The sequence below is a fragment of the Neopsephotus bourkii genome, unplaced genomic scaffold (assembly GCF_033783945.1).
Source record: "Neopsephotus bourkii isolate Nb327-2 ecotype Australia unplaced genomic scaffold, CSIRO-AGI_Nbou_v1 NB_1637, whole genome shotgun sequence".
In the NCBI taxonomy this organism is placed as follows: Eukaryota; Metazoa; Chordata; class Aves; order Psittaciformes; family Psittacidae; genus Neopsephotus; species Neopsephotus bourkii.
Window position 1 is genome coordinate 1313377 of NW_026902112.1, and position 21793 is coordinate 1335169.

At 44.7% G+C, this 21793-nt stretch overlaps 2 protein-coding genes across 8 annotated transcripts in view; one reads left to right on the plus strand and one right to left on the minus strand.

Moving 5' to 3' along the window:
* NAA16 (N-alpha-acetyltransferase 16, NatA auxiliary subunit) overlaps positions 1 to 943 on the minus strand; it is a 63280-nt gene extending 62337 nt beyond the window's left edge. For 2 of the 3 annotated variants that reach the window (XR_009728595.1, XM_061374264.1), the window contains exon 1: positions 492 to 942. Coding sequence is in view for 2 of the 3 variants with exons in the window: in XM_061374264.1 (XP_061230248.1) it covers positions 492 to 545 (54 nt within the window). In the remaining variant the exon portion in view is untranslated. Of the gene's footprint in view, positions 1 to 491 lie in introns of all 3 variants that reach the window. The other variant, XM_061374265.1, reaches the window with a different exon arrangement.
* Positions 26 to 21199, plus strand: MTRF1 (mitochondrial translation release factor 1). 5 transcript variants are annotated; one of them, XM_061374285.1, is made up of 10 exons: positions 26 to 279; positions 7035 to 7493; positions 9587 to 9678; positions 10512 to 10593; positions 10825 to 10932; positions 11024 to 11196; positions 12335 to 12452; positions 13678 to 13814; positions 17655 to 17753; positions 19279 to 21199. In XM_061374285.1, exons 2-10 carry the CDS (start codon positions 7058 to 7060, stop codon positions 19399 to 19401), a joined length of 1368 nt encoding a protein of 455 aa, XP_061230269.1. In that variant the 5' UTR covers positions 26 to 279; positions 7035 to 7057; the 3' UTR covers positions 19402 to 21199. The 5 variants fall into 5 exon arrangements, with proteins under 5 accessions (XP_061230269.1, XP_061230267.1, XP_061230268.1 ...); XM_061374283.1 differs by having other exon boundaries at positions 136 to 546; XM_061374281.1 differs by lacking the exon at positions 26 to 279 and adding an exon at positions 1251 to 1429.
* The last annotated feature ends 594 nt before the right edge of the window (positions 21200 to 21793 follow it).

A 21793-nucleotide genomic window follows, 5' to 3' on the forward strand; every position in this document is an offset into this window, starting at 1 on the left:
CGGGCACTGCGCGGGTACGGCCCGCCTCCGCCCGACTGCGGCGGGAGGGACAAGGAGGACGGAGCGGCGACGGCGCGCTGCCGAGCCCCGCGGCCGACGCTCAGCTTGGAGTCACCGTCCCGGGCAGGGAGCCCGGAGAAGCGCGGCCCCGGGTGGCTGGCCGGCTCCCGCCCTGCTTCCCGCCCTCGCCCGGCCGGGGGCGACACCGGCCCTTGCCGGGCCCCCACACGACAGAGGGGGGCTCTCCCGGCCTGCTCGGCGGGGCCCAGACAAAGGAAGGTAACGTGGACGAACCGGGACGAGACAGCAGCAGCCCCAGCTCCCCCGGGCAAGAGCGCCCGCCACATCCTTCCTCGCTCAGCCGGAGCCAACTCCAGCAGCGGGCGAAGTAACCCGCGCCGTGGGTCGGAGGACACCGAGCGAGACCAGTGTGCGAGAGTAGCGAAGAGCGGCGGCGGAAGGAAGAGAGAGGTGCGGGACCGGTGGCTCACCAGGATCCGCTTGAAGAGGTTGCTCTCCTTGGGCGGCAGCGGCACGGACGGCATGGTGCGGGCGGCCCCGGGGCAGGCACGGCTGCAGGGACAGAGGAAGGAAAGGAAGGGAAGGAGAGCTGGCGGGGGCGGCCCGGGAAAAGCGGCTGTCGGTGTGGAAGGGAGGAGCGGGAAAGCGAGGGGAGGCAAAGCCCGAACTCCGCGGGGCGGCAGCGGCGCGGCTCCTGCCCGAGCGGCGACTCTTCAACTCATTGGCCTGCACCGCCCTCCCCGCCGGCTCCCCTCAGCCGCGGCGCGCGAGCGCGGCCCCTCTGCGCAGCTGCCGGGGAGGCCTCGCCGCCGCCTGACGCTGCAAAATGGCAGCCGGGGTCCCCTCCGCGCAGGCGCACAGCGTCCGGCGGCCCCCGCCGCTTCCCTCTCAGACACGGGCCCCCCCCCCTTGCCTCATGCACGCCCTGTCCGAGAGAACGCGCAGTTTGCTGGTGGCGGCTCTCCCCTCTCGGCGGCACTGAGGGGAGTTACCTGCCGTGAGCAAGGCCGGCGGGCGGCCCTGTGGGGGGCTCCCTCGGCAACGCCCAGAGGGGAGGAGGGGAAACGGGGCACCCACCCGCGGGGATTGTTAACAAATGCTAACTCTCGCTCGCCCAAGTCATGGCTGCGTCCAACGCGAGGGCTGCGGCAGCCGAGTGAGGAGGAGTTTGCAGCTTGTGGCCTCTCCCAGTCTCGGCTGGAGGGCAGAAACCCGCTTTGCGCGCTCGCTGTTCTGCCTCTCTGCCCCTAGTAACCTAGTTTTGGTGGCTGCTATCCCAACAGCGCGTTTAGAGTGGGGCTGTGGAAAGCCAGGCTGCCCGAGGGCCCGGGAGGGATTGCTGGAGGAGAGCTAAGTCCCTGGAAACTGCAGCGCATGGAGAGGCTGCGTGCTTGCTGTGCCCTGGCTGGTATTTAAGGAAACAACAGCAAACTTCGCAGACTAGGAGCGAGCGGGGATGTCATCTATTGCATTAATGCATTTTTCAGCAGTCGGTTATGTAAAACTATCGTGCATGCTTACAACAGTGAGAGTTTAATCGTGGCTTTGCTCCTTCGCCAAAGGAGGTTTAAGGTCTTTTGAGAATAGATTATTATTATTATTATTACTATTTCCAGAAATGGTTCTTAAATGAAACTTTGCAAAAAAATTAAGAGGTAAAAAAACCAACCCAAACACGTCAGACAAACAGCAACATTAAAACCACATGGCCTGGAGCATTTCCTTAGAAAGAAAACTGGTTAAACTGTCAAGGTTACAGCCAATTAAAGAGACCATCTCACAGGGCAAAACATTAGTCAGCTTCAGTTAGAATTCCTTTATGTAATTACCCTTGAAATATATTAATTATATTTTGATATGTATTAAAAGGACATTAATTTTGTAATACATGGTTACCCACCTACTGTGCCTGATGATGACTAGGATAGGCACGAGGTTCCTACCCACAGTAAAGCAAGCGTGTGGAAAGCAGTATATAATGAGCCAATTTAATCAGTTTATGAGCTTAAAATATTTGGTTATGCATAAATTAGGTGACTTGTGGCCATGACTGAGGATTACAAGAAGCAGGTCTTTGACTTCTTGCAAGTGTTGCTGAAGCTGATGGATATTATAGCTGCTTTCCTTTCAGGCTGAAGGAAAGAAAAAGGGAGTAGACAATTTCTTGGAAGAGAGTGACCTGGACAGTGGCCTAACTTGGGGACTACTAATTAGAAAAAAGTAGTAGGCTTTGGGAGCCTCTTGAGATAAAAACAGCGAAGGCAAGGAGAATGCTAAAGAAGTACAGCTATCTTTTCCTAGTTCTTAGCTGAGGATCAGTTTATGGCAAATGTTGTGGGTGGTGGTTGTTTTCAGTGTTGTTTTGTTAATCTGGTTAGAACTATGGTCTGTAATAAGTTTCTTCATATCTTTATTGTGTTTCTTCCTCACGTTTTTGTTCTGACATGCTTCTAATGATGTCAGTCACCTGGATCACTGATAGCAGTATTGTGTGTTTTCCACATGCATTTTCAAGTTCACTGTTCCTTCTGCTAAATGACATAGTACTGCTGTATTCAGTATCTGATTTTCTACAAAGCAGGAATACTTTTGACAAGGATGGACAACTTGTCTTTGCCCTGCTGCATCATTTTCAGAGCCTATTTGTACCACAGCACGTATTCAGCACTTTTTGTAACTAGCCTTGATTTTATGAACTCTAGTTTCCCGTCTTAGCAAAAGACATGTCTCCAGTGGAGTTGAGTGATAAACAGATGCATCTCCAAGATGGTCAGGCAAATATTGTGCTAGGTGGACCTTTGGTCTGAAGCAGTGAGGTTGTTCTTGACAGCTAAAGGTCTCTGCTTCCTGGAAAGAATGCTACCTGAAAATCAGCAAATTGCAAATAAGAGGCACAAGCTTGATTTGCATTTAGGTATTGCATTAGGTGTCTGTATTCAAATTCTGGATTAAAAGCAACAAGAAAAGGAAAGCAAGGAGGCAATAAAAATGTTTGTAGACTAGCTGGGAGAGAATAAACAAAAACAAGCTTTTTGGGGAGGCAGAGCTCTCGTTGAAAGTGAGGTTTGGGAACACAGTCAAGAAAACTTGTCATTTAATCACACTGCTGGCCAAAACAAAGCGCTTTCTACAGGCTTTGTTAATAAACAGGACTGTATTCAAGACGCGTATGATTCTGTCACCAGTTGTTCCTTCAAACAGAAAGAATTCAGAAGTCTGTAGACAAACTGTTTAGGTTGAAAGGGCGGGAGCAATGTTAAAGTGATAGATACTTCCTAACACCGCTTGTGATTTTGCCATGTCTTTCACATTATTCCATGACCTGTCAGTGTCAGTTGGTATCTATAGAAGTTGCAGCAGGATGCTTGCAGACCGCTAACTCCAGTTAGGGCCCCCTGGGTGAAAAAGGGCCTCCATGAGGGCATCGACCTGCCTTCCAGCCAAGCACATTGTAAGGCCTGGAGCCTGTTTTGTTTGATAAGCCATTTCTTTGCCTTCAGTTTCTAAAGCAATTGGCAGGTTAAGATTGCCCTTCTGCACCGACCATGGGCTGCCGTGGTTGCTGAGGAAGGAAATGGCACTCTGCCCCAAGCAGCCTTCACCCCATAACCCTGGGTCTCACAGGCTCCACAGGCAGCTGCTTCAGCCACGCAGTTTTTAAGGTATCAAAGCAGTCATAAAGGGGATGGGAGTACAGACAGCGGTGGGATTTCCCATCTTTTATACTCAATTCCCATATCACGTTCTAAAAGCATAAGTAAACTTAGGGAAAGAGTATATCTTACATGTTTTGAATACAAGATGCATGGACTATGTCCTGTGGTTGAGAGTGTATCTGGCAACCCTAACTGGCAGTATAGTGTGCAGCCCTTGTCTTGGCCATGTGGTCACTCTGTGACCTGCTGCCTGCTGGGGAGAGCAAGCTCAAGAGTTTGTTACAGTCTCTATTCACACTTAAATGATTTGCTCGCAATCAAATCTGAATCATGATCGCATTTAATCAGAGGATTTAATGTAAGAACCATTACCAGCTGGAGTAGAAGCTGCTTTAATTTTTCTTGGCCTACCCTACTCTTTAAAATCAATTTTTGAGTGTGTGGTTTGCTTACAGTTTTCACGTTCATATTGTTTTTGGTTGTCCTCCCTTACATTACCTTCCCAAGTATCAGATTGCACATTTGTAGCCCAATGCAAGGATAATTTCACTGAGGTGTAAACCATAGTGGATGAAGGGTGAGGCGTGGTGGGGATGGTGTCTGGACAAGGGCATCTCCCACAGCGCAGCACTGCAGGCTCAGGCCAGGGGAAGAAATATTGAGGTTTCAAGATGATGCTTGCTATGGCCTTTCTCTAGCTTGGATCAGCTCTGGGGTGGATCCCATTCTCTGGAAGAGTCTTTTAATCTGTCTGTCTTACATTCTGTCCCAGTGGATAGAGCCAAGACACAGTCTGTCCTCAGATCTACATTACTGGTCAGTTATCATTTGCGTGCTGGTGAGATTGGATTCAAGTCATCCCAGTGGTGTTTTATGTGCCACATACCAAATTTTTACCTTCTTTTGTTAATTCTATTGAATGACAGTAGCTGGGAAGAAAGCTTTTTAGGTGATTATAGGTATAAAAATACCCCAGTGTTCCTGAAATCTTTTTAAATGGGGCTTTGAGCAACCTGGTCTAGTGCAAGGTGTCCCAGCCCATGGTAGGGGGTTTGGAACTAGGTGAGCTTTAAGATCCCTTCTAATCCAACCCATTGTGTGATTCTATGATAATTAGAGAGATAGTTGAATAATCTGTTTAATATTATCTATTAAAGTGTGCATATGCATAGTATCTTTTAAAGAATACCTTATTAGGAAGCCACAGCCTGTTAGCATAATGATAAATCTGAACAGTTCATTAGTATTTAGTAAATGGTGTTTGTCTTTACTAGTGTAGTTATAATTCATTCTAAGTATAATTGAACGGTGAGCTTTGACATAAAGTGCAACTTAACGTAGTTTTATGCAGACTTCTCTGAAATTAATCTTTTAGTAACCAGGTGTGAAACATTTATTTCCAGCCCATGTTTTGGGAAAATACACGGAAAAATATATGTAATATAGTAGCTTGGAGGCTGGAAAATAAAAGGTATTCCCATTTGTTGTCACTCCTGCCATTTCTTCCAAAGCACTCCTGGAGCCAGAGTGCGTTACTGTACAGCTGCGAGGATATCGACAACGAAGCGCTGTTTTTAAGGTCGCGTTCCCCATTTTTACTTTTCATCTCGGGTCTTGCTTTTAACAGAGCAAAGCTAAGTTACCTTCCCCGGCAGCGCTGCTGGAAGGCCTGCGGTACGGGCAGCCCCGGCGGAGGAGGCAATGAAGGCAAGGCCGGGCGGGCTGAGGCACGGCGGGAGTCGTGCTCTTCAGTAGGCATGCTGGGACTGGGAGCTTTTCCGCCCCACTTCCCGTCAGCCATGGCCTCCTGTTCTGAGGCGGGGTCCGGCCGCTGCCGAAGCGTACGGGAGGTGAGTGCCGGAGTTTCCCGGCGGCTGCTGAGAACCGGAGCCGAGCCGAGCCGAGACCCCGCGCCCCTCGCGGTCTGCTCCAGCCTTCCCCGCCAGCCAGCCCGCCCGCACCCCCGCGATGGGGCAGCGCTGGCCCGGGCACTTCCTGCTCGGCTTTCGGGTGCTTTGCTGGGGGCAGCAGTGCAGTGCAGTGTCGGGCGGGTGCGGTGTGTGAAAGGCTGGCTCGGGGGCACGGCACTGAGCCATCCCTGTTAGCGTCTGCATCGAAACTCAGCCTCCTTCTGTGTACCTGTGTACTGCGTGTCTCAGTTCGGTTTTATGGGGTTAATAGCATCTGCGATTGACAGAAGTTCCTTTAAAAATCTCTAGAAGTGTTCACAATATTCATAACGCTTTCCTGTACGGAGAGATACAATTTTTAATAATTTTTTATTTAACTATTTTTTTTCTTTGGAGCACAAGTCTTATGAGGAATGCCTGAGGGAACTGGGGTTTAGTCTGGATAAATCTCACGGAGATGCTGTTTAGTGCCTTCATTTTCTCAGAATCCACTTTCTTTTAAAAATCAGTAGACAGATGGGATTGCAGCACTGGCAGAGATACCAAGGAGCGCTTCTTTATTTGTTAGACCTTTTCTGTGTGGGTAGGCCTAGAACATGAATTATTTCCTCTTGGTAGACCCCTGCATTCCAGTATAAATTTTTAGAGCACAGCAAGAATTCATAGCATAACTTGCAACACTGATGGTAGAAAATGAAAAGATCTTCCCTAAAGCAGCAGTTGATGCTTAGGGGAGCCTCATACCCTGCAAAGCTGTAGGCCAGTTGTCTCAGAAAATACAGGTTGTATTTCAGGGTACCAGTTTCTTATGAACTTTTCGGATGGAAAATATTTATATCATGTATGTGTAAATACATCAGAGGAAGGAGTATATGGAATATAAAGCACTGTTCCCGTGTCTTACATAGTATGTATATGGGGAATTTCTTGCAAGTATCTTGGGGTCCTGTTGACTAATCTGTTTCAGGGGCTGTTTGCTGTTACTGGTGTTCGCTGACAAAATTATATCCTGTTACAGTAGTGGATATAATTTTGCACATAATTCTGGACTTCGCATACATTCTTTACGTAGAATTCTGTACCTTTGGATAGATTTTCTCTCAGCAACGTTTTCCTTTCACCAATAAGGTGGTTGAATTTTTCTCAGGGAGACATGGCAAGATGAAGCTGTTGTCTGTAAAGCCGTATCTACAGTATGAATAAACTTAAGTTTGAGGAGGTGAGGGAAAATACCATTTTCAACCATCAGCCAGAACAGTGGTGTTGGTAAGAGCTTCTGGTTTAAAGAAGGACTAAATCAGGAATAGTTTTGTTCATAACAGTTGCATTTTTGTTGGTCCAATCAGTTTGGGCTTGATAGAGTTCTATGTTTGTTTGTTTTTTAACAGCATGACCTCTTTTTCTGGATAATAACACTGGTCCATGTATTGTATACTTTTAATTTCAGCTGGTGGAAAAATAAGAAGCAAAATGAAACCTTTCCAAAGGGTCTGTCGTTTCAAGAGCCTGCTTGCCAATTGCTGCTGTCACGGTCAGCTTCACAGCTGTCTTCTCCCTCCCACTGCAAAGAAGATAGGTTGTGCAGCGGGACTGCACAATGGTGGATTTTGGAAACCAAAATCTTTATTGGACACGGCTAGATTCACTCTGTCTTTTAACAGCAGGCATAGGAAAAACCATCAGGATTCTCAAGCATTATGGAAGCAGGAAGCAGTGCAGAAATATCTGGAGACACTAAGCAAGGAATACCAGCAGGTTAGTCATCTGTTAAATGCTGACTCAGTAAATGACTTTGAGCAAAGAACCCTGAGGAGAAGATGTGCCGATCTGTCCCCAATTGCAGCTGCATTTCAGAAAATCAAAGAAGCTGAAAAAGAAGTTCAGGAGTTAGAAGCTATGTGCAAAGGTAAGGAGAACACATCTGCTTACTTCTTTCAAAACAGTCACGTTTCTTGCAATGAACTTCATTGCCCAGCCTTTGAGGAAAGCTTTGAAATAACTAAAGCCAGACCTGGAGCATGCTCTGGTCCTTCCTGCTTCTTGGGAGCTTGTGTGTTGCTAGGGCTTTCTCCTTCCAGACGCATCTTTCCAGTTTTCATGTCACCTTACTTCAGTTTCAGATTTTCATACAGACAATTTGGGAGAGTAGAGATCATCTGTATTCTAGCAGAAATAATTTGGAAATGTTTGTTTTAAGGTTGTTTTTCATGGAACTGAGAGCAACGTGAACTGAAGGAAAAAGATTTGGCAAGCTTAATACATTTGACATATGCAGACTTTACCCGTGTTAATTAAAATGGAATTCCATCTAGCTGTTTATTGATACTTATAGAGCAAATTACATGAGCTTTCATTAGGCCTAGGATTGTCAGCTTCCAACTGAAATGGCAAAAGCAAACACTCTCTGAGAATATTCAAGGAGTCCTTCAAGGAATAAAAATTGATGGTTGGTTGAGAAGCTTCTGCTTTTCAGTAATCTGCTACAGTAGAAGTTGGGTAAAAAAAGAATACCTTTCAGGAATAAGACTGTACACAGGGAATAAGATCACTAATGGTGCAGCATTTCAAGAAAAAAACCACCTATTGTTAGAAGAGTAGGGGCACACAAACATCTATTCTCCTACACCGATAGGTAGTAAGAGAGGGAAACATTGGCCTGGAGAGGATGGAGCTTACACTGAAGTAAAGCAAAGGAAAAAGCAAAGGACAGGAGAAAATGAGTAGCCAGTGGTGTAAATGGAGGAGGATGAGAGTTCATGGTGCTTTTCAGGGGGACAGCCAAGGGGTGTGGGCAAACTTAAAAAGGCTGGTTTTGGAGCAAGTAAATATAATGAAGAATTTTTCTAATTCCATAAATTATGATGTGGCTAAATGGATTGTGTTCTGGTTGAAAGGAGGGAAAAGAATGAAAAGAAGATTACAGCCCAGAAGTTAATTAAATGGAGCCAAATTGTTCTATATGTACTGTTTATCATGTGGCCGTGTTAAAACACAGATGTTCATGTCATCTGACTGCTCTTTGTTTTCTGTTTAACTCCCTAAACTGACCCTTTTCTCTGTAGTACCTGAATTCCTCACAGTTGCTATTGGATTTTATATTTGCAATACTCAGTGAAGCATACAAACATTATTTGCTGGTTTGGCACCAGGTGATGTGAGTCAGAGGGGTAGGTGAAGTGAATTCTTAGAGGTCAAGTTTGCAGGGAGGTAGGAATGGGGCACCAGTGTGATGTGACCAACAACGACCACCAATATTCACATAAGTGGTACTCCAGTATTTCCCTGTGTTTCTTGAACCGGGGAGCTCAAAACTGGACATGGTACTCCAGATTGTGGAGAAGGAAATCTCCTTAGGCAAAGCAAAGATCTCAGGTGAGGTCTCCCACCTCCTGATGACTTGCACCTCCCATGTCTGTGACCTCTTGAATAGCAGGAGACAGAAAGTTAGGAACCTCAGTGGTATCGTCATAGCGTTATTTGTGGTGCTCACCTTAACAAGTTGCCTACAAATTGTTGAAGATATGGGTGTTTCTGGGCAAGTCGGGAAATTAAAAATCTTACTGTGTGAAAAATTGCAGTAAAAGAAACCAAGGCACAGCTTGTCTGCAGGCCTGGTTTTAACATATTTTATCAAATCCATTTGTGTATTTATGCCTGGGTTGTCAATCTTTATGACATAACAATTAGTATTACTGAGAGTAACTGTCAGGTGGGACTGGCATCTATTTGATGTAGACTTTGAACCCTAAGGTAGAGGTTGAGAGGTAGGTTATCCATTACTCCTTCCAGCACACCTGGAAAATAGGATCATTTAGTTACTAACATGAATCCTGGCTTGGGCTGCTCATACTTGGTATTTCATGCTGGCAGAATGCAGCTGCAAGCTTCTGTGTGCTGTAGTGCATGTCTGTGGACAGCTGTATTACAGTTTGCTCTAAGGTAAGCTGCTGCTAAACCCAGGACAATTGACTAACATCTATTCCTATTGTTGGAATTTAGAGCTAGATAGCAGAGATGAGAAACAACTTCTAGAGCTTGCCTTAGAAGAGAAGGAGACCTTGGATAAAAAAATCAACGTGTTGTGCAGAAAGGTGAGCCCGAGATAAAATTACACAGCTTTGTAAATAAAGATGTCAGAAAAGCTTTCCTCTGTGATCTTATCCATAGGCTCTGACACTTGTGTTTAGTAAATGAGAAGTCCACCTTGTGTATTCTCCCTGAAAAGAAGTGGCAACATTATTTGTTAGCTTCTTACTGACAGTTGTGTCTCAGCAGCTTATTATTTTAGTCACTTTTGCTTGCGTGCTTGTCTGTCTGCAGATGCTGAAGGGGATTAAAAAAATGGTGAGCCTGTGCTATTGAGACTCGACATGACACCCTGGTAACACTCTGTTGGCAGTGGAGCATGTACTCTTGAAAGATTTCTTGTTGGAACTTTCAGACTTCCATTTTCTCTTCAGCTGACAGCACCCAATGAGTGGGGAAATTAATTACAAGCAGAGGAGCTGAAATGATTCAGTGGAGAGCTCTGTGATTGGGCTCATTTCTATGTTCACATTGAAATAACATGAAATGGGACTTTCTGAAAAATAAGATGAATGTAAAGATTGTCTGGGTTATAGGTGATAATTTTGTGTTCAGAGGTAGTTGGGGCTGGAGCAGGTAACCCGGCACTGGACTTTACAGGATTGAATTTTCGGGTAGCTTTCCTGTGGATGCACCAGCACATCCCATTTCCACAGTGATTGCACTGAGCTGCAGTGGCCAATGGACAGTTTTTAGTCCTACTTACCAGTCTGCCAGAATAAATCAGTGATGGTGTGCTCTCAAGCTGTGGCAATTGTCAAGACTGGCTGTAAATTTGATTAGGAGGAGATAAAAAGTCGTGAAGGAGATAATGACTTTTTCCTTTCTTTCTTTTCAGCTTTTCCAGCTTCTAGTGCCAAAGGAAAAATATGATAAAAGTCATGTCATACTAGAAGTGACAGCTGGCAGAACAACTGGAGGTCAGCAAAGTCTCCACAGTAAAGATTACTTCAAACCTCCCTCCAACTTCATTAAACCTCTTATGGGTTATTCTTAATGCCTTTTTGTATGTGAATGGTATAAAGTGGTACTTTCTAAAGAAGAGCATTAATCTGTCTAATGAGTGTGGTTAGAGTTGCAGCTAAATCTAAAAACTGGTGGCTGCCATTTTGTGAACTGCTATTTATGTTGTCCCGCTTTTATATTTTTAGGAGACATCTGCCAACAGTTCACTAAAGAAATGTTTGAGATGTACCAGAACTATGCAGACTATAAATGCTGGACCTTTGACATTGTGAACTATACACCAGCTGAGATAGGTACAGTAGTTCTTCAGACATTCCACCACGACAAGGCAATTAAAAACAGTGTTTCTGTGCTATATTCATCACACATTATTTGTCTCTGTAGGTGGGTTGCATCATGCTTCTGCTCATATTTCGGGAGATGATGTCTACAGGCATCTGAAATATGAAGGAGGGACTCATCGAGTCCAGCGAATCCCTGAGATGGGCCTGTCATCACGAATGCAGCGTATTCACACTGGGACAATGTCAGTTATTGTTCTCCCTCAGCCAGAGGAGGTAAACCAGCTGTTAATCAGGATGGTAGGGCAGTGTATCCCTTCTCACCCCTTTGCCTGTTGGTTTAGGTGTTACTTAAAGCCATGTTATCATTACTGTTTGGGGATTTTATTGGTACCCAAGTGCAAGCCCCAGCAAGTGAACCACAAGATCTGTGACTCTGGAAGGTGATAGTCTGTAGGCCTATACCTCGTGTTTAAATGGGTCATCAGAAGCAACGTAGCAGAGATTTGCTGTTGCCTGAAATGGCATGTGAATCAGTGGTGGTTTCAGTGAGTGTTCCAGCCCCAACACTCACAGAGCTGAGTGCTATGAGTAAGCCAATTTTAAATTATGTTGTGTTTTAAGACAGGAAATATATCCAGAAAATATTCAGTGTTGCACAGTAATGTGATTCTGCAGGTCCGATTTTTTTGTTTCATGTGTCCTCTGTTAAATCAAGGACAGTCCGCTTTGAGTATGAATGAGTGTGTTGGCTAGTCCTTCTGAGAACTTACTGGTACTGACAGCTCTCACTTAAACCAGCAATTCACACACAAAATAAACAAAACCAGATCCTGCAGGCTTTCCCTGCACTTTCTCCTGCTTCCTTGTAGTGCTTTCCTTGCAATGTTGATCAGATCTGAATGTTCCTTTCCCATCCACTGACCTCAAACTATGGCCCAGGTCATCATGGACTTTTATTTCCAATGCTGCAATCCTTACTTGGATCTGGATACACCCATTTTTTCTTCAGATGTTTCTAAGCACTGTTGCAAGAATCATTCAGGCGTGACTTATGGCCAAGATCTTGTACTGCTGTTTTGAAGTAGCTTTTGATTATTTGCTTATTTCTTAGCCTCACTGCCAAGGCTAGTGGTTTTACAGAAAGCTGTTGATTTTGGTTTGTTTCACACCCCCTCACTCCCCCCCCCCCCACCTTGTTTTCTGAAGGATATGAAGTGAGAGTTTGAGGAAAATGAGTGAAATGTTTAAAGCATTACTTGCTTTGCAGACATTTGACGTTGCACTTTCTTGAAGTATAATTATAGCTGTTACGAGCAATATTTTGAGACATGGTAGGTTTTTTACACCAAGTATCATTGCCATTCAGGTATGTTTAGAATGAGCAAAAAGTAGCAATTTTCTTTGATTCTAGGTTGATGTTAAAGTGGATCCCAAAGATTTGCGTATAGACACATTCAGAGCCAAAGGAGCAGGAGGGCAACATGTTAACAAAACTGATAGTGCTGTGAGAATTGTGCACCTTCCCACAGGTAAGGCTGGCTGCATTTCCTACTTGTAATCACCCTAAATCTGTATCCTGAAGGGAAGGCTTGGGATCCCACAAGTTGTATCTTAGAGTGGGTTTGCAGGGTTGGGGCTTATACCAAGAAAAGGAAGTGTAGCCCCTTCTGGTTCTGCCCTCTGCTAGCAAGGCAACCTGTGAGAGAAGGGATGTGTACCAGTGTCATGATGGTCAGACATTTCCTATTATGACAGTTTTGTCCTCAGAGGGAGTGTTTAATGAATACCCTGTCTTTGAAGGATGAAAGGACCAGGAGGGTGACAGGAATGGGATGGAAGATGCAAATAATTTGTGCTCTGTGCTCTGTACCTTGAGGAATAACAGCCATTTGCAACCAAGGGTTGCTTTGCCTAGCTGGAACCTGTGTAGTAGTAGGCTTGAAGATTATCATTCAGTACTATATAGTTACATAGTACTATAGATTGTGCTTCAGTACTGTAGATAATGCTATCATATGTTGAAGAGGAAGGAAGATGTCTGCTAATAGAAAGATAATGTATAGACTGGATCACTCTGTCTTTCTCGGGGTTTGTTGTTATTGAAATTCAGTGGATTTCTATCTGTTCAGATGCAGAATCTCCTTAGACACAGGAAATGCCAATAGTGACCTGAAAACAGCTGTTTTCTAGATACCTTTTTTATTTCAGAAATCAAACCAGAAGCAAAAATAAGTACCAGATAGATTTCTTTTAAAGACCTTTATTTTACTTTATTTCATTATTCATAAGTTCAAGACCACCAGTATTGTTTAGACACCCTTCTCTTGTAGAATAATGAATTTTCCAATCTCCAAGAGCTTATTTAGACTAAGACTTTAAAAACTTGTGTTGCACTGTTAGAAGAATGCTTCTCTAGACTGTGCGAATGACATCTTTAACATGAGAATGCAGATTGGAGAAAGCTCATTTTCTGGAGGCAATGTCAGACTTGTTTGCTTCATGAAATGTTAAGGTATCCCTGACTTCTCTGTAGTACTGACCAAAGCCCCTGGTACAGCTGTGAAGAGTTTAAAACCATACTAATGGTTCTGGCTGCTGTCTTAAAATGACCTTTTATCCTGCAGCTGAATGACCCTACAAATCAGCACTCCAGAAGGTTTCATTTGCCTAATGTATTAGAATTAATTTAGCTTGTTTTTTTCTTTGTTATACTGGGCTTTTGATGTGAGCTTTCTTGCATCCCTCTATTAAAAGGACTAACAGTTGAGTGCCAGCAGGAGCGATCCCAGCTGTTGAACAAGGACATAGCTCTGCGAACACTGAGGGCTAAGCTGTACCAGCAGATCATTGAAAAACAGCTCAATCAAGAACAGAGTGCCAGAAAACTGCAGGTGAGAACATGTGGTTGCTGAAATTTGGAGAGGGTCCTGTGTCGTAGATTTGTTTCTCATCTGAGTGACAGTGATGGAGCAAGTGAGTGGGAGTGCCTGAACAGGTGTGCTCACAAAGGAGAATCTTGTGGTTTGAAATGCTCTGGATTGTACTTATCCCAGTTCAGTGCTATTGCAGACTTCCCAAGCGATGCAAAAGAGGCATCAGCTGTAGCTGGAAAGAAAAGGCTCAAAAAACTAGCTGGACTTATCTGAAAGGCAATGCTCTGTATCATATGCTGAATCCCCCTACTAAGGCTGGAGTTACAAGTAGAGTTACAAGTATACAAGTAGGGCATCAGTAAGCAGTTATTTTCTGTGAAAACTGGGATCAGAAGTTCTCAAGATTGTGTTTTAACCTGTTTCTAAACCACACTATTTGATAAGACCATACAGAGCTTTTGAAAGAAGCAAGTATATAAATACTCCTGCCACTACATAGATAGCAGTGTATTTGATACAGTTTAGGTAGCCTTTTAAGGAAGAAACAAGCTCAGGAGTGTTGAATCCCAACTAGAAGGAAGTGCAGCAGGAGGGCCAGGAGACCTCCTTGGATGGATAAGGAGCTGCTGAGGAAAATTTGAAGGAAAGAGGCTTATAAAAGGCAGAAGCAAGGACAGGCGGCCTGGGAAGAGTACAGGGATGTTGTCCGGGAAGCTAGGGACCAGGTTAGGAAAGCTAAGGCCCAGTTAGAATTAAACTTGGCTAGGGATATTAAGGATAACAGGAAAGGATTCTAGAGGTACATAGCGAACAAAAGACAGACTAGGGACAGTGTAGGCCCCCTCCGGAAGCTCTTGGCAGAACTGGCTACACAGGATTTGGAGAAGGCTGAGGTTCTGAATGACTTCTTTGCCTCGGTCTTCACTGGCAAAGGCTCTGACTGCACCACCCAAGTCTTGGAAGGCAGACGCAGGGACTGTGAGAATGAAGACCTTGGGCCCACTGTAGGAGAGGAACTGGTTCGAGACCATCTTAAAAATCTGAATGTACCTGAAGTCCGTGAGACCTGATAAACCCATGCACAGGTCCTGAAGGAGCTGGCAAATGAAGTTGCTAAGCCACTGGCCATCATATTGGAAGATCATGGCAGTCAGGTGAAGTTCCTGGCGACTGGAAAAAGGGAAATATAACCCCCATTTTCAAGAAGGGGAAAATGGATGACCCAGGGAATTACAGACCAGTCAGTCTCACCTCTTTGCCTGGCAAAATCTTGGAGCAGATTCTCCTGGAAGGCATGCTAAGGCACATGAAAATCAACAAGGTGCTTGGTGACAGCCAACATGGCTTCACTAAGGGGAAATCCTGCCTCACCAATTTGGTGGCCTTCTATGATGGGGCTACAGAACTGATGGACAGGGGCAGAGCAGTTGATGTCATCTGCCTGGACTTGTGTAAAGCATTTGACACTGTCCCACACAACGTCCTTGTCTCTAAATTGGAGAGACATCGATTTGGTAGGTGGACCACTCAGTGCATAAAGAACTGGCTGGATGGCTGCACGCAAAGAGTTGTGGTCAGTGGCTCAATGTCCGGCTGGAGACCAGTAACGAGTGGTGTCCCTCAGGGATCGGTGTTGGGATCGGTCTTGTTCACCATCTTCGTCGCTGACATGGACAGTGGGATTGAGTGCGCCCTCAGCAAGTTTGCCGATGACACCAAGCTGTGTGGTTCAGTTGATGCGCTGGAGGGAAGGAATGCCATCCAGAGGGACCTTGACACACTTGTGAGGTGGGCTGATGCCAGCCTCATGAAGTTTAACCATGCCAAGTGCAAGGTCCTACACCTGTGTGGGAGCAATCCCAGGCACAGCTACAGGCTGAGCAGAGAAGAGATTCAGAGCAGCCCTGCGGAGAAGGACTTGGGGGTGTTGGTTGATTTGATGAGAAAATGAACATGAGCCAGCAGTGTGTGCTTGCAGCCCAGAAAGCCAACCGTATCCTGGGCTGCATCCAAAGGAGTGTGACCAGCAGGTCAAAGGAGGTGATCCTGCCCCCCTACTCTGCTCTCGTAAGACCTCACTTGGAGTATTGTGTGCAGTTCTGGTGTCCTCAACATAAAAAGGACATGGATCTGTTGGAACAAGTCCAGAGGAGGGCCACGAGGATGATCAGGGGACTGGAGCACCTCCCGTATGAAGATAAGCTGAGAACGTTGGGGCTGTTCAGCCTGGAGAAGAGAAGGCTGCATGGAGACCTCATAGCAGCCTTCCAGGATCTGAATGGGGCCTGTAAGGATGCTAGGGGTGGACTCTTCATTAGGGACTGTAGTGACAGGACTAGGGGTAAGAAGTTAAGACTTAATCAGGGGAAGTTTAGATTGGATATAAGGAAGAAGTTTTTTACTGTGAGGCTGGTGAGGCACTGGAATGGGTTGCACAGGGAGGCTGTGAATGCTCCATCCTTGGCAATGTTCAAGGCCAGGTTGGACGAGGCCTTGGGTGGCATGGTTTAGTGTGAGGTGTCCTTGCCCATGGCAGGGTTCCTGGAACTAGATGATCATAAGGTCCTTTCCACCCCTAATTATTCTATGATTCTAAGAAACACCTTTCATAAGAGAGTTACTTCAAATTATGATGCAAAGTTAGCTTTTCTCTTGAAATGTGCTATCATTCTTTCCACATTCTTTGAATATTTTCCCCATTTGTGGTCTGAAGTTCAACAGGGATCACCAGGAATAAAACTACTGCAGAATTACAGAATTATTCAGTACTTTGAAGTTTCTAGCTCAGCTGTTTAATCATTAATGTCAGGTTGCATGTAAGTGTATTGTTCCTGCAGGATATTAGGCCAGTCACTGGAAGTGGTGAGACATTTCTCTTCTGTTAATAATTTTAGCTTGAGATCCTTTAGAATTGCTTAAAGGACTTAGATGTACATTTATATGAATACTACAGAAAATTAGGCAAAAGCGAATTGCTTTTCGTAATGTTTCAGAATTTATTCAGTAAATGCCTTATTTTAAAATATACATGTTGAGTGCAGATGAATTTTTCAGCAGAGCCCATTGGATCAGACACCCGTTTCTGTACGCCGTTTTTAGCATTTAATTCGGTATTTTAACAGAGTTAAATCACACAGCAACACTATGTTTTGATGTTTTAAACGGCTTGCATTCCTGCACTTCACCACTAGAGGACTACTTTTCGTAGTCTTCATTTACTCCCCGTTCAGCACTAACGACACCCAGACTTCAGTGGAGCAGCTTTGTCACGCGTTGACTGGGCTGCTTATTAATGGGGCCCACTTTCGTTATTTCTTGTGGGAGCTACACACCCCCCCAAAAAACAGCCTTACATTTTTGCACTATGGACTTGTGTAGATCTGTCTCTGGCCTTACGTGACTTCTGAGAGTCAGGTCATTCTTCCAGCCACAGAGCTGGACCACAGATGTACTGGGGCTGTAAGAACTAGGTCTGTGATGCAGAGTCACAGATCATTGTTTTGTGCAGGGAAGCTGTGGCTGCCCCATCCCTGGCAGTGTTCAAGGACAGGTTGGAGAGGGCTTGGAGCAACATGGTCTAGTGGAAGGTGTCCCTTCCTGTGGCAGGGGGATTGGAACTGAATGAGCTTTAATGTCCTTTCCAGCCCAAACCATTCTGTAATTCTGTGATAATACAGTTTAGCAATGCCAAAGTATTTAAAAATCTCCTATGCTAAGTTAGTGTCCACTAGGTTTGTAGTTGGAATAGTCTGATCTGTCAAAGTTTATTCTAGGTATGCTGCTTGAGAGTGGAATTTGAGTCTATTTCTTTTTAAACACAATATGATAGGATTGGTTTTTTTTGCTGCTTTGCTACAGTTGGGAACAAGAGCCCAGTCAGAGAGAATCCGTACTTACAACTTCACCCAGGACAGAGTCACTGACCACAGGATCTCGTACGATGCACGCAATATCAAGGTAATGGTTGCTTATGAGAGTATTTAAAATCACTTATCTGTACCATAGGAAGAAATTAACTTAGTGAAACCAATACAGTCTGAATGAGGAAATCGAGATAGCCAGTTGTGCTCTGTCAGAACAGATTTAGAAAGCTGAAACTTTCTTTCCTGCCTGGTTGTGCTGTGCTGTTAAAGATACCTGGCACAGGATGTAGCTTGCTGGCCTACTTGTAGCCCTCAGTCAACTCCCTGAGTCCCTCAGGCAAACTGGCAAGTGACGTTTGGGATTCTTGAAGCTTAGTACATCTCCAAGAAAAACCTGACACCAAGGACTTCTTCTTTTGTTAAGCCAGTTTTTCCTTCTCCTAATGGTGGAGTGAAGAAAAATTTCTATGCTTGCCTCACAGGCCAGGCAGATGAAGCAGAAACCAAATGCTTTCATTTTAAGATTACCCAAGGTCTTATTTCTCAGTAAATCTCTGCATACGGCCTGAATCTTGATTATTTATTGTTGTTTTACAGTGAAAAAAAATACCTAGTAATGCATTTTTGTGTATTAAGTGTATGAAAATGGTTTGAATTTTAGGACAAAAGTTTAGGGTGACCCTTCAATGTTTGGCTTGGGTATCCAGTTCACTGTAAATGCTGTTACGTAAGGATCCATGCCTTTTGAATTGTACCCAGAGGTGTCCTGGGTAACTTCAGAGAACACAGGGCATGCTGAATACGGAATGGTTCATATTCAGTGGAGTGGGGAATAGGTACACAGATACCATGGTGGAGGAGAATGGGAAGTAGTTTTAGTATTTAGATTAGACATGAGGAAGAAATTCTTCCCTGTGAGGGTGGTGAGGCACTGGCACAGGTTGCCCAGAGAAGCTGTGGCTGCCCCATCCCTGGCAGTGTTCAAGGCCAGGTTGGATGGGGCTTGGAGCAACCTGGTCTAGTGGAAGGTGTTCCTGCCCATGGCAGGGGGGTTGGAACTAGCTGATCTCTAAGGTCACTTCCAACCCATATCATTCTGTGGTTCTGTGAGTTCCACAATTACATAGAACCAACTTTCATTAGTTGAACTTTTCCATTACTTAGTGTTGGGAACTTTTTACTTTCTTGAGTGAAACTGGAACCATAAACTGCCTGACAAAAGTTAGCTGGGCTCTGCTTGCAAAACAAACTAGGTCTTGGCATGAGCAATCTATATTTGACTTGGGCTCTTCAACCCTGGGTTGCTCTTGCCTAGGGGATTTGCATGTAAACACATGGGTTACATGAAAGCGTGGCAGGAAGGCACCAGCAGCTCCTTTTGTTGCTGTTGGAATCAATGTGCTGCTCACAGGCAGCCAGCTGGAGTTCCACTGCTGTGCACCATGGCATGTTGCATTCACACAGGGGGAGTGCAGAGGTGAGCAAATGAATGCGTCAAGATAAGACTCCTGGCAAACTGCATTCCAGGAGCTCCTTGTTTGAGTCTTGGGCAATTTGGAATTATGCTGATGTACAGTCAGTAATGCTTTTGCCTGTTGTTGTGGTTTTTTTTTTCATAGGAAATTCTAAATGGGAAAGAAGCACTGGATAAGCTCATCAACAGACTGCTGGAGTTTGCAGAGATGGAGGCTGTCACTGAGTATCTAGAAAGTTTGCAGGCTGTCGAAGGAGGAGGCTGCTGAAGGCCTTGCATGGAGATAGAGCAGAAATGTGTTCGGTAGGAAACCAGATGCATTTGTTACATAAGTCTGTGCCTCTGTTTTTCAGGGTGTGATGCTACTCTTTTATACTTGGGTGCAAATGGATTGAATTCATTTTAGCAGAAAAGAACAAGCTTGGGGTACTGTGTGTGAATACCATCCGTCTTGGCAGCACGGCTCTGTTAAGCTGGACCTCTTGACATATTGCAGCTGGAAAGACACAGAATCGTGGTGATGGAGCAGAATAAATACTACATAGTGCATGTTTTGGAGGTGGCAGATGTTCCTCTCCAGGTGAAAGAACCTCAGCTCCCCAGACAATCTAGAACCTGGCCTTGTGAATGACTTTGAGTGGGTGAGCTTCCTAAATGCAGTCTCTTCAAAATAACTCTGTGTTATGATGCTTTAATTTTTAGAGTGAATATACAAAAGCAAAGGCAGCAGTTTTGAGGCCTGTCAGCTTGCTTCTAGCCACTCTTGGGTCAGCTTAGGGTGGGACTGGACCGCATGCTGCAGTGGTGTGTAAAAGTAGGTGTTCTGGTTTCCAGCCGAGTTGATGAGATTCCAGGAGAGGTTCAGCCATGATAGCAGGCAGCTCCCTGCTTCTTGGTCAGAGAAAAGAAGTTCACTGTGTTGTGTTTTAGCAAACGGGTAGCTCTGCAGTTCATTTTCTGCCTTGATGACTTTGGGAATGTGGGCCTGTCCCTGAGCGTGATCCAGTTGCTTACAGAGCATTTGGACACAGCGGTTCAGGAATACTGATGTGTTTAATGTCACACAAACTCAAGAGTGCTCTGCTGAACTGGGCTGACTTGCTACAACACGGTGTTTTTTATCCTGCTCCTCCCAGGTTTTGCTATAAAGCTGCTCCTCTGTACAAGCTTTTGCGTGTGAAGAATCAGTTCATTGTTATGATTTAAATTAAGCCTTCTTGTTGATTTATATTTGCACATCTCTTCTGTGATCACAAATAATACAGGACTGAGAAAATGACAGTTATTGTAAGGAAAATAAACACTTTGACATTGAGTTTATCTAAATTGTGTAGTTTTTACTACTGTATATTTAACAAACAACAGTTTTAACTTTATTCAGCTGTATTTAGAAAGATGGAACTTGAACCAGGAAGCAAGTAGGAAAACTATCCTCAGTTTCCCAATTCTGGAGTTATTTTTCAGTTCTTTGGCATGTTTGCACATTCTTATCAGCGAGTTTTGTCTGGCAATTTCTGACTTGCTCCCAGCACTTTTAATTATGAAAGCTCTTGGGTTTGCTTGGGCTTCTTTCAATGTGTAGCCCTGTGAGTCAATTGGGAAACACCACCACACAATTTAAGAGTCATCGGGACACTTGAACTTTGACTTCTTGCAGTAAGCAGTTCAGAAATAAAACCTGCAGGAAGATCTGCAGCTCAACTTCTACTTAAGGCAGTAACAGAAATGCTATGAACTAGTTTATGTGCATTCCCCACCTTTTAGAAGTGCAGATCCTTAACTCTCAAGGGCATCGCCCATCAACCTTAGAGGAGCACATATGAGGACTACTGAATGACAATGTTAACATCAGGTTTATCTATTCAGCTACATTTGGAAAGTTGCTTCAACAAACGTCACCTAAACTCTGGTAAGAACTGTAAAATTAAGTTTTAACCAGGGTTATTTGTTACTTGTAATTGATGCACAGAACAAACCCCTTTCCAGTAAGTGCTGAATGTGCTACTGGAAGGCACCAGACACTTCTACTGGTGACCACAAAATTACAGTATTTATTTTAAGAAGCATTTCCACATTTCCATCCCTGTTTTGGTTTACCTTGACCCCAGGCCCCATTTTTAACAGAACGTGCACCTGCCCATCTCCCAGCTTGCCCTGACCCCCCTGAACAGATGAACAACGGTAGCGGATGGTTCAAACGAAAGCTTTATTCAGGGTCTTCATATAAACTCCACTTCAAGAGCTTGCAGTATTTGTAATTGCAACTGAGAAGCTGCTAAAGAGAAACCCACTGTTTAATGTTGCAGAGGATACCTATAAACTAAACCACTCGCTTCTCATTCACCTGCTCCTCTGCATTTCCCCCTCTGTAATGAAGCCATTAACATTGACTCTCTTCAGCCCCCAGTCTGTGCAATGCTTTCTGCTGGGTTTTAACATGGGCTGTGTTTACAGGTAAAGTCAAACTTGTGTTTGCTGACACTGTCTGAGAACCCTCTGGGGCAGATGCAGCCTTTTTCAGAATATTATTTGCAGTGCTTTTTGCTCTGTAAAGAAACTTTCTATTCAAGCTATATCCCAAAGCATTTCACAAAGCTCAATCTGTTTGTTTGTCACACAAACACTTCACACGACTTCTAAGTTAAATAGGTAGAAGGTAA

Bases quoted from the DNA above. Each gene is read 5' to 3' on its own strand.
- MTRF1 (XM_061374281.1), top strand. From the start codon at position 1,396: ATGGAGAGGCTGCGTGCTTGCTGTGCCCTGGCTG. The intron at 12,453-13,677 runs GTAAGGCTGGCT...CTCTATTAAAAG, and splicing joins AATTGTGCACCTTCCCACAG to GACTAACAGTTGAGTGCCAG. The intron at 13,815-17,654 runs GTGAGAACATGT...GCTTTGCTACAG, and splicing joins AGAGTGCCAGAAAACTGCAG to TTGGGAACAAGAGCCCAGTC.